General features: G+C 45.9%; 1 protein-coding gene across 1 annotated transcript in view; it reads right to left on the bottom strand.

Annotated features, from left to right (window-relative positions):
- Window positions 1-12,325, bottom strand: part of LOC8038309 (conserved oligomeric Golgi complex subunit 4) — a 48,752-nt gene that overhangs the window by 20,776 nt on the left and 15,651 nt on the right. The window contains exons 10-13 of the mRNA XM_029985120.3: window positions 12,210-12,306; window positions 12,021-12,063; window positions 11,777-11,895; window positions 8,850-8,935 (exon numbers count right to left, since the gene is read on the bottom strand). Coding sequence (XP_029840980.2) covers window positions 8,850-8,935; window positions 11,777-11,895; window positions 12,021-12,063; window positions 12,210-12,306 — 345 coding nt within the window. The remainder of the gene's footprint in view (window positions 1-8,849; window positions 8,936-11,776; window positions 11,896-12,020; window positions 12,064-12,209; window positions 12,307-12,325) is intronic.

Here is a 12,325-nt window from a genome sequence, read left to right as displayed (position 1 = left end):
AAAAATAAACTATTAGTTTTTCTGAAGTATGACCTGGAGGAGGGATCTTAAATTGTTGTGGCCATTTGACAGAGTTACTGTCAGCGAGTGGTGCATCTGGTTACATATTTCCATTCAATCTGACTTTAGGATTAAGAATACTCAGATTGAATTAGTGGTCGAGCTTATAATTAAAAAAAATTCTATATTTCTAAATCTGCCACACTCCTACATCGCTACATGTATTCAGTACGTGTCGCTTTCAGTGTATTAACTAATAAGTTCGAATTCTCAGATGTCCATCCAACTCGGTTCTATCAAAACCACCGATGTTCCTGACATGCAGTAGCCAGTATAAAGAAACGAGGTAAATTGGCCATCATGCAGAGCTGGCGGAAAAGAAAACCTGGGCCCGTTTGCTCGAAGCGCTAACCGCGGCTAAAGTTAGCAGCAGTACCTAGGAGAGGGAGTTTGAAATCACGTGACTGGGGGCTGGGATGCCGGGAAGCATGGCGGCGCCCCGGTGCGTGAGCGCCGCTCGCTTTGTAACTAATATATCGTTGTAGCTGCACTATCGGGCGCGTTAGTCAGCAACGAATGGTGCGGGAGGCTTTCGCTTTGCCTTACCTCGCTTAAATCGCAAAGCACGAGCAATGACTTCGCGGCATTTGTTGCATAGTCTTTCGATTCTGGCCTTTCTAAGCCTAAATGAACGCGATAATTGTCGGCATGGCAACGTCTTTGGAAAGCGGATTGCCTTGACTCAATCGACCAGATATTAATAGTACACAAAAGAAGACCAGCGTCCCGCCCCAACAGACCTTTTTCTAAATTACCCAAGCATCGAGAAGAACCTGGAAGTGTAATTCTATGGTCCGCGCTCGCTGTCCTTCCTCTTATAAAAGATTCGAAGTAAATAATCATTATAAGACTTGGACGAACGCGCGTGCAAGGCAAAATTTGTTTTAGACTTTTTCCTTTAGAACGATAGGCCCGTAGCTCACAAGTTTTGAGCAGCGCTGCAGGCGAGCAAAATAGAATATTTGGCTCGCGTTTCGAACATGCATCAATACGCCTCCCCACTAGAGTTTTTTCTACTCAGTTCCATTCTAAGTTTCAGCGTAGCAGAGGCTACAAGAGCGAGCTGCGAGCTTTCCGCGTCCCTGCCAAGCACGCGCGCTCGTGCAGTGCGAGCATCGTTCAGGATGACGCGCTTTTCCGAGTAGCTTCGGCTTCACTATCACGTAAAGTGAAATATACGTGCTCGCGGAAGCTGTGAAAGAAAGCAAATATGAAAGGAATGTTTAATGGAACGCTGCGGCCGCAAGCAGCATAATTCTGTTCTTTTTTTTTAACTTTTTTTAGACGTTTTGTTACCGCACATCTACAGATGCTGACAGCGGCTTGTATTCGAACGTGGCACGTGCAAAATCGAACGTTACAGCGCCACACGGGTGATGCAGCCAGCAAAACTTGGTCGCGTCTTGCGTGAGTCTTCCGGACGCGCTCGCGCCCCCTGCCCAGAGCAACGGGTATATTACTACTGCATACGCCAGCACGCGCAATGCCTGAAACTACGCTCGTAGCATGCACCTCGGTGCTTGGGAAATTTGTGTGCTATCAATACAAGGCCGATTGAGTCAAGGCAATCCACTTTCCAAAGACGTTTCCATGCATGCCGACAATTATCGTGTTCATTTAGGCTTAAGAATGGCCAGAATCGAAATACTATCTAAAAAATGCGGCGAGGTCATTGCTCATGCTTTGCGATTTAAGTGAGGTAAGGCAAAGCGAAAGCCACCTGCACCATTAGTTACTGACTAACGCGCGCGATATTGCAGCTACAACGACATATTAGTTCCGAAGCGAGCGGCGCTCACTTTGCGGGGCACCGCCATGTTTTCCCGCATCCCTACCGATCCCTGTCACATGATCTCAGAATCCCTCTCCTAGGTACTGCGGCTAACTTTAGCCGCGGTTAGCGCTTCGAGCAAACGGGCCCTAAAGCCCCTGTATCCTGGGAAAAGTGGCGCCTTCATTGTTGTGGAAACGCGCGAGACACGTTCAGCGCGCCACTTCTGGAAAGAACATGGCGTCTGAAATCTAGCTCAGTGCTGCGCTGTGCCGCCATGACCTTCCCAGGGGATGCACGTTGCACGTGCCTCGTGCATCGACGCACTTTGCGCTACTTTTGAAACATGAAGGGGCTTTAATGGGCCCTGCTGTTCATTAATAATGTTTATGTTGTTCATTTAGTGTGAAACGTGTCGCGAGTGACGATTTTGAAACAACACAGAAAGAAAAAAAAAGTCAGGGGTTTGACATTGGCATTTTGTATTATATATACAATATATATATATATATATGCTCGGGCTGAGAGTGGTGGAAGGAGCGAGGAAACGTCAGAAGGGTGTCCGAGTTTTTTTCTTTTCCTTCCCGCGCCGAGACCCTTCTTCAAACCGAGTGGCACCCGCCGCCTAAAGCCCCTTCATGTTTCAAAAGTAGCGCAATGTTCGTCGATGCACAAGGCACGTGCAACGTGCAGCCCTTGGGAAGATCATGGCGGCACAGCGCAACACTTAGCTATTTCAGACGGCATGAATTTCCCAGAAGTAGCGCGTCGCACGTGCCTCGAGCATTTAACAACAATGAACGGCGCCACTTTTCCCAGGATAGAGGGGCTTTACCGTCGCCGGCACTGCCACGCCTCTCAGCTTCTCAACATGACAAAAGAAAAAGCCAAGGAGAAGGGTGCCTCCTCGTCAAACGCACCAACGCGCCACCCTCGTCCAACAGACATGGGATGCAATTTCTGCCTCCTTCGCCTGAACCTTGGGAGCTGCCCTGCTTCCAATCGTCGATGGCCTGGGGGGTTATGTTGCGCTTTTTGCACTCCCAGGAGACTAGGGAGAGGGAAGTGACGTCAACGACACAGCAAACGCAGATTGGGTGTTGACTTTGTTTTCTTCTGTCAACATCCAATCTGCATTTGCTGTGTCGTTGACGTCACTTCCCTCTTCCAAGTCTCCTGGGAGTGCAAAAAGCGCAACATAGCACCCCTGGCCAATCTCGCCCCACACGGCCAGCAGTCTCAACAGTCTCTCTCGCAAAACTGTGAACGCGAGCTATTCGAACGTCGGCACGGTGAGCTCGAACATCCACAGACGCGCCGAGAGATCGCTTCCAGCATCGCCGGAGGCCTCCCCCTGCCACCGCCGGAGGTATGGCTTCTACGAGAATCATTTCTACCAGAGCCACCAGCGCAATCCAACTACCTCTGATAGAGCCCCCACCACCCATGCCGGAGCGAGGGTCCGTCATGCCTACGACATTCTGAGCGACCTCGCCCAGGACACCATAAGTTTCTCCACGAGAGATGTCCATGAGATCAGGCATCTCCCCCGCCATCGGTTCTACTGGGATGACATGCTCCCCGAACACCAGCACCTCATTTTCGATAGACTGGAACTCTTCCACGTCGTCGCGAGAGGGAACTGTAGGACGGCAGTCCTATCCCAGACGTGGAGGATTCGAGTCTGAGGTTTTCAGAGAGCTCCCCGACCAGCTACCCAACCAGCCTCGACGCGGACGCCACACGCCTCGTGCTCCCGCGCACACCAGCTACCGCCCAGACACCAAGTCGAAGAGGCCCCCTAAGCGTGAGTCCGGCAGCTGCGCTGAGTCTTCGAAACCCACCAGTGCCGTCATCGACGGCACAGTCGTCTCCTCGACGCTCCTGTGCGTTTTTCCTGTCAAGGACATTCTCGCCCATGCTCTTTGCGAGGCTGGCGTCTCGGCCGACCGTGCCCGAGCTTGACCTTGGATCGAAGAAAACGACCCAATGGATCCCGACTCGACAACCACCGCCACCAAGCGAATCCTGGAGTGGCTCAGCAGGACCGACAGTCATTGAACCCCACGCCGATGACGGCTCCTTCGACACGTACGATGGCAAGGAGGAAAACCACACCAACACAAAGGAACACACTACAGACAAACAAAGCGTCGTCGAAGACTCTCAGTCGGACCTGGGTAGCACTGCCTACAAGTCAAAAGCGACGGGACCTACACCGCCAGTCCACTCGACCCAGCAGGCACCTGAAGTCGACTGGGCAGTGTTTAGTGAGGCAAGTAGTTTTCACGGGCCGCCCGACTACGGCGGACTTTCCATTCGCTGCACGAAGGCTTCTTGCCTCACGGCCCGCCCAGCCCAGCTCTCAATTTTATTACTTCATTCCACTTAGCAGTATTTTACTAGTGGATGGCTGTAGTTCTGTTCCTTCCTTCAGTGAAGCGAAGACTCGCCTGCATGTATGAGGTTGAAATCAACTGTAGCGACGAGAAAGTGCGAATGGTTCTTCCAGCATCACGTGGGAACTTTCTTAGGGTAATTGTTTATAAATGGTGCCAAACAACAGAGTAGCGGTGTTTATTTTAATTTTTATTATATAGAACGCGATGATCCCCGAGTACTAGAAGTAACATGTATGCTCGGGCATCAAACTAAATAATGTAAGTAGATGTAGTGAACAAGAGTTGGAGCTAGGAACGTGTGCAACTTCTGACCAATTAGAAGTATTAAGACGTTTCTAGGTTCCTTGTATTTCACGTTATTGGATATCTGAGACTACTTTAAACAGTTTTTTCTAAAATGGCTGTCTAGCATTTCAATTAGACAAATTATTGGAAAAACCGAAATAAACCGGTTTTTATGAACGTGTAACCGGTAACCGAAACCGTAAAAATTAAAACCGTAAAAAACCGAAACGAAACCGTTATCAACAGGAAGCGGTAACCGTAACCGTAACCGAAACGCTATATTTTTCGGTTTGAGTCCCTGCATGAAACTTTACCACGCTGCTGTATATGAAAGGACAAAACATACTTTCGTTGGAAGTTACCTCGTTGAAAATCGTGCAGACAGTGCCATTTGGAATTTTTGAGAATAGTGGACCACCTGATGCATTCTGGAACCCACGTCTTGTCTTCTGTTACGGTTGAAAAAAACATACGGTGGCATCTCCGTTGTGAAGGTCCTTCCTGCCGACCCTCCACCGCCGACGCATGAATTGCAATCCTCGAGTTTCGCCTAGCATCATCCAAACAGAGACCTCGTGGATTGCGACCTGATATTGCTGGTACAGGTGCGAGCTCTCCGAGAAACAGCGCGCTTGAGACGAGTCGCAGGTGTACGAAGTCTGGGTCGGAACAGGGAGGCCACGTCTGGTCTCCTTCCTGGGTTTCGGATCACCATAGCAGCGGGTCATGTTCACGTCGACTGATAGCGTACCCTTGAGCCGTGCAATATTACGGGCGCAGCCGCAGATGCATTCGTATAAGTGTTGAACTTCACTGCGTGAGTCATCCTACTATTTGAAGATGACCACCGCCAGGCTCGTGCTGCAACGGACTGTGACTCAGCTTTGCTGGCTGGGTGTATTGTGTACGCTGAGGCAAGAGAGACGGTTAGCAGCGGGCGTTGGATGCCAGCAAACAATGACTCAAGAAATCCCTACCTAAAAACCTGTGGCAGAAGATAATCTGACTCCACTAGTGGCACGCCACCTGGTTCGAGTTCCCGACTACGCAACACTTCTCAGAAGAGAGAAGAGCACGCATAGAAAAATAGTTTGGAGAATCGAAAGGAACCTTGGTCAGCATAGTCACAATGCCCCAGTATCTCCTTGACCCTCGCGCCCTCAAAAATAAATTTTTTTTTTTTTTTTGGGGGGGGGGGGGAGTATTTCTAAAGAAATGTAACGAAATACATTTCATCTATATTGTATCGCGATACAAAGAAACCTTCAAAATGTATTTCGATACAGGAATACAGATACCGGTGAAAAAAATGTATCGCGATACAGAAATACAGATGCGAAATGTATTTCTGAAATACTATCGCGATACATTTGTATCGCGATACTGCCCAACCCTGCTGTCGACATACCCGCCACCAAGCGGTGGAAAAGGCAGCACATACTAGAAAGGTGTAGTGGGATCAGGCACCGACGAGCGGCGAGCGTAGAAAGGTCCCGGATGTACGCGGCGACGCTGCAGTCGACGATTCGACCGGTTATGAGCGTTCCGAAGGCCTTCGGCGAGCAGCTTTGGCTTACGGTTTGGTTCTTTGGCGGTATGGCAGCGCGAAGTGGCTCCCGTTCTGAACTGATCTTTACGCCGTGTTTGCTGTTGTTTGTGGCCAATGAAGCGTCATGCCAAATTAGTGTTTAATTGCGCAGCAAATGCCATGCGAGCCACCCTGGCTGCCCGCTTCATACAGCCTAACCAGGACATGCTTTAGTTGCACCCGCTCGAGCCGTCGACACGTAGTGCGGTATCAGTGAGCACTCGCTGAGCTCACTACCCCTCCTCTAGTTCACGGCCACTCAAGCAACAAGGACGTCATGAAGCAGGTTATTTTTTGCTTGTTTCTATAATTTTAATTTGCCCATAACTGTTAAATAAAGCGAAATTCGAGAAAAGATCAGTTTCATTAAGTTACTACGTTCAGTGCGCTCAGGTTTGGTGCTAACTAAAAACCAGTAAAAAAGTCCTTGCAGGGCCCCTTGGTCTTATAGACCTTTTCACCCTCCACCGCATGGGCGCTGCCATCTTGGAATCACGTGATGCGGCCGCCATTAGGTTGCTTCAACTTGTTGCTCCGCTCTCCCGTCCGCGCCTTGGCGGATGCGTTGAATTCGTGTTTTTCGTCGCGTTTCACCGCGTCTCTTGCCTTACTCCGTAAAGTGTCGTCCGATACTTATACCTACCATGCAATTGCATTACATCATTTTGCGGCCAACTTCTGTAGTTAATTTTGTAACACGTTTTGAATATTTTTTACCGTCGGCGTGCGGGATACGTGTGAAAAGGTTTTATAGGAACCGGAATCAGCGTTAGCACCTGCGCACATTGAATACATATATGACTGGAAGAGAACCTCGAGGTTTCAAATACCGATAACTTATAAGAACTGAGGTTTGGTTACTAATAAGGGTGGAACATTTGCAATGGGAAGCCCAATGTTATTATATATGAGTGCGCATTGGTGTCAAGGAAGAAAACAAAAACACTCAGCGAAATTAACCACATGTTTTTCCTGAAAACATGGTGATTTGTAGTTCCAACAGATCGAAAACAGTTTCTTTTGTTTACACCAGGGAACTAGTGAACAAGGCGCGGGAACAAACATTTTGGTTGAATTATTTTTTATGCTCGAAATGAAGGTACCTTAACATTAGGCAACTTGTTTGTTCGCAATATCACACCTATATCTGTTTTACGTTCTTAATCGCGTGTGTGATATAAGCATTCGCTTTATCGGTTTATTTATGAATTCCACGGAATTGTATATCGTGCTTGGTCCCATGTCCATAGTTTTTCAGTTGCTTAAGTCATTTTTTAATATAACCATGCAGTTTCAATTAATTTTTTTTCAACGCAAATATTTGAACACCCCGCGTAAAAAACTGCCACAGACAGCTTGATAGTGCCTATGACTCATAAAATGTGACGCCGAAAAGAATCCTTCTGCATGAAAACCACCCGAGTGCAGCCGGTTGTCGACTTCCAATAGGGAGGTACTTTCAGTAGATGGCAACGTCCAAATGTGCAAAGCGCATCGTTTCAAATCAGTGAACAGCTTTCTACACAGGTCCATTGGGTGGCGCCTGGCGTTCGATTTCAGCCTAACTTATTGGAGTTCATTTCTTTTGCGCTCTTCAATTTGAGTCGGAAAATTTTACGGAAGGTGAATATCAGACTTTATTTGAAGTCTGGCATTCACTTATCTTACCATTCTCATACCTTGAGAACGTCGCAAGCAAATGTCCATATAACAAAAAGTTTATTTTATAAGGTCAATATTTTGAAATGCTGTAAATGAGTACTTTAGTCAAAGAAATTTTCTAGTCAGCCTACTACGCTGGTCTATCAAAATATTTCTCGAGCACTTAATTTTTTTAAATAAAGCAGGCCGAGACAATATCACTTTTTTATATTATCTACGTGGTTATATTAAACTTTCCTAGTTATTATAAAAGACGTTTCCAGTCTGGAAGTTAGAAAAGTTTGGTGTACGGAAACCAAACATCGAACAGTAAACTTGTCAGTTCATCTGTTCTTGATGATTCAGCAGATTGTTAATCATGTTGTCGACCTGCTTTTTCACTAAGCACTCATGCAATATAGTCTGCTGCAATATAAGATGATCAGCTCATTATCTGACTTGAGCGCGAGCTATCTACTTCCGTACCGCTCGGTGCACGCACAGCCAAAGCACGGCGGCAGGCAACGAGCGCACGCTGCAGGCGGAGCTTGTCCTGCTCTTTATCTTTTTTTTCTTCTTGAAATTACTGTCCGCGGATACGGCCGTGGACAATGGTACTTTTCACTGTGCATCCGCGCAGTTGTTTCACCGCCGAACCTGGCCGAAATTAATGATGGACAGAATCAGACGCATATAGTGTTAGTAAAAAAAAATCGCAATTTAGGCTCGAAACCACTTCGTGGTTTGCCAAGTGGCTCAATACTATTGTTTCATTCGCTGTGTGCTACTAGAAAGAAATATTCATATCGCAAAATTAATCGAAAGTGGCATGAAACAGCATCACAATCGCGTGTACGTTGAAACCGAAACCGACCAAATTGAAGCAACCTAATGGCGCGGAGTGCGCCAGCGCCCTCTACCCGCCAGTCGGGCAACTACTGAAATGAAAAGGTCTATAGCTGCCTTGCAGAAAAGGTGTACAGGAAGCGCCAAAAGTCGCCAGCAAAACAAGCCCTAGTGACCTCCAACGAAGAACAGTCCTGTCAACAGAGCTTTGTTGCTCCCCCAGCTGAATGAAGTAGGCATATGAATGATGTCTTACTTGAGACATTTCTTGAGAATGAAAAATACATCATCTAACATGCTTGAGCAGGGTGAGTTCTCCTCAATGGTATCCACTTCAATAGCCTGCAAAACAATTCAGACATTTAAATAAAATTTTACGAATGTCATTAATCAAACATTTATTGAAGCACAACAAAGATTGTGCCAAAATCTGAAGTCACAAGAAGTAGTGATTTGTGCTTGGAAGTTTTTTTTTTTTCTTTTTCAGAGTTGATGCCCCATGTGGGGGCATAACATCTGCCACAGGTTGCACTCTGTGGTATATCTATACAACTCTATTATTCCTTCATATGATATTTAGAGATCTAAATATTTAATTGAAAAGCAAATGCCCACTTTTTCTCTGGATGATTCTACATAAAAAAAGGTGAGGAAAATCTACACGAGTTTATCAATGCCCGAAAGCAAAACAACAATGAAGGACGCCCCAGTGCAGGATTGAAGGTTAATCCAGGACAACAAAGCTTTCACAACATACTATACCAAGATGCTGATAAGTTCACTGCACCATGAACTTACAGACCACTAAGTATAGTCGCTTCTGTCATAATCTGGAGGTCAGCATATTAAAACCCTGGAGTCACTGAGACAGGAGATGTGATTTTCAATTAAAAGTAAAGATGTGAGTAAAATTTTAAGGATAGGTATATGACCTAAATGTGAGTTCAAAAACATAGTTCTGCATAACTAAAATATGCCTTGGGGACAGAAGGAGAGGGGTTCCACTATTTAACACGTGGTTCGGGTAATAAACTGTAACATGGTGATATAGTACCACTTACGAATTATGCACAATGAAAGATTATAAGTAGGGGTGTGCGAATATTCGAAACTTCGAATACTTCGCGAATAATGCTTGCTATTCAATTCGATTCGCTTCGCCCTTTCGCTGTTCGAACTATTCGAGTTCTTCGAATACTTCGAAAACTACGAATAATGCGGAACTCATTGATTAGTGTCAACTTGCGGTCGAGTTCTTTTTTTTGTTTTTGGACTGCGCAGTATGGTTTCAAGCTTGGCAAACCTACACAACCAACCTAAGTGTCTTTTTTTTTTTTGTACGAAGGATTGGAAAGTTATTTGCACGGCGGTAGCGCGATCTGTCCTTTGCTTGCCGTGATGTCCGGATTGCAGAGTTGGCTAAGTGGTCGTGGCGCAAACTCTGCGATAGATAGGATGAAGGACTACGATTTGCAACGGCACATGCATCGTCGCGACAGACCGCACGACGTTTCGGGCGTCCGCCCGAGACGTCTTGTATACGTTCCTGTCCACATTCATTTTTAATGTAGCACAACCCCATATTCGTGATTTCGTACCTACAGTGACTACTAGGGGTGTCGCGAACTTTTGTCGAACCAGAATTTTAGGTCGAACTTTGACGAACCTTCGAAACTTTTCACCAGATCCGACCGGTTCGACTTTGTGGACAGTGTGGCCAGACCTTGACACAAGCATGTCTAAGTTTGGAGAATTTTTTTTTTATGAAAAGGGTTATTTTATTTTATAAACAGTTGCGATTAAAAGAAACTAATTCTAATCACTAAAGAAGTTAATGACTTAATTTTTTGTACTGTATTAACTGAAATAACCAATCAGCGCTGCCTTAAATTCATCCCTTAGCCATCACCATCCAATCCGAAGCCAACTGGCCAGCCTGTCGCGCATGCACACACGAGTCGAACCTCAATACAAGGTTCGTCGAATTTTTCACCAAAAGTTCGAAAAAGTCGAACCTGGTCGAACTCGAACCTCGGCTGGTTCGCGACACCCCTAGTGACTACAGTAGCCAAGGTGCTATGGGTTCGGATATGGATTTATGGCTTACCTCGGCTATCGGTGATATCTGGCTTGTGTTATTTTCCGCTTGATTTTCCGGTTCATCAGTTTGCCAGTATTCCTTTTGTTATTTATTTCTACCCGTTTTCACTGGTAAAAGTGAGACATCCCCCCCCACCCCTCCCCCCGCCAAAAAAAAACAACATATTCTTAATTTATTGCATCTTTGTGGCGCCCTCTATGGACAGAACTATTGCACACGGAAAGAGATGGCGCATAGTCAGTGCGGTTGCGCAGCTCGATCGTGCAATCTGAAACTCTGCTGTGGCCTGTCGACCCGCCTCCGCTTGTGTACTTCCGTTTACGTTCACGTGGTTGCGTTCACGAGCGTAAAAAGAGATCGCACAAAGTAGAGACGCAATCATCGACTTTGTATTGCGGCTTGCGGACCCGCCACCGCTTGTGTACTTGCGTTTACGCTCAAGTGCCTCCTTTCGTCTGCGATGCGATCTCCGACTGCGTTGTTGGTTGCCGACCCGCCTTCACTTTTGCACTTTCATTTACGTTCTCTAACCTCACTCAAGGAATGGTGTTTTACTGACTGATCTTTTTTTCATCTGTTTTTTTTTAACAGTCACACGTGTGACATTTTTCTTATTGCAATAAAAGTAACCTTTTCATAAACGTTTGTTGAAAAAAAAATCCAGTTGTGTTTTTTATTAAGCATTCTTGTTGAATTCACATCAAATAGAAAATATTTGTTTTCAAATATCTCCTTATTTGAAACTACTATTCGTATTCAAAAATATTTGATTCGATTCGATTCGTAACCTTCATTATTCGATTCAATTCGCTTCGAAAGATTTTGATATTCGCACACCTCTAATTATAAGAGATCGGATGAGAGCTGTGAGCCCGGCGAACATGTCACCAGCACGATTAGGAACAGCGCGTGGGGCGTGGCCCGAGCAAAAGGAATGCATCTTGGCACTTGCTAATAGATAACGAAGAAAGTCACATCGGAGCATAGACCTTTCGCTGTGTTTGAGACTTGCTTCTATGTGCCTGTCTTTTTCACAAGGTTTTCCTCTGTCTGAGGGTTTTGAAATTATGAATAAAACTTACTTTTCTAACAGACTCCAGAAGAAAGTATTCTTCCATCATGATGTAGGAGCTGACAATTTCTTGCATACACTTGCAGAGCTCACTGTCCTTGATTTTCCTGTTAAACTGCTGTATTTTATCTGCAAGATATCACATCCCTCACATTATCACTCTATAAACAATGAGAAGGAAGAGTAAGTTTAGCACACATTGTGACAGATGCCAGTTACAAGGGCTTCCGAGAAATAACCAGCTTGATGCTTACCAGCCCGAACAGCGGGTTCCTGGTAGGCCACCTCAAAGTCACTCTGGGGAAATCAAGAATGCCATAATCAGGTTACACATCTGTTCTATTCACCGTGCCCATAGCTGTCAAGACAGCAAATGCTAACAAATGTCTAGCAGAAGATGCTGAAACATGATGCTAAGGTGTAATGAACAATTCTTCACTCACCGCCACCCTCCTCCCAATAAATCGAATGTAGAGTTCTGCACGGCTGTTTAGCAATGCCACTTCTGCAAGGAGCACATCAAGATCCCGTGGATCGAGCCTGTCGAACACCAATTTAT

Source organism: Ixodes scapularis, unplaced genomic scaffold (genome assembly GCF_016920785.2).
Source record: "Ixodes scapularis isolate PalLabHiFi unplaced genomic scaffold, ASM1692078v2 PGA_scaffold9__187_contigs__length_104089568, whole genome shotgun sequence".
NCBI classification, from domain to species: Eukaryota; Metazoa; Arthropoda; class Arachnida; order Ixodida; family Ixodidae; genus Ixodes; species Ixodes scapularis.
The sequence above is the reverse complement of the archived record's forward strand: the minus strand, read 5'-3'. Positions and strand labels throughout refer to the sequence as shown.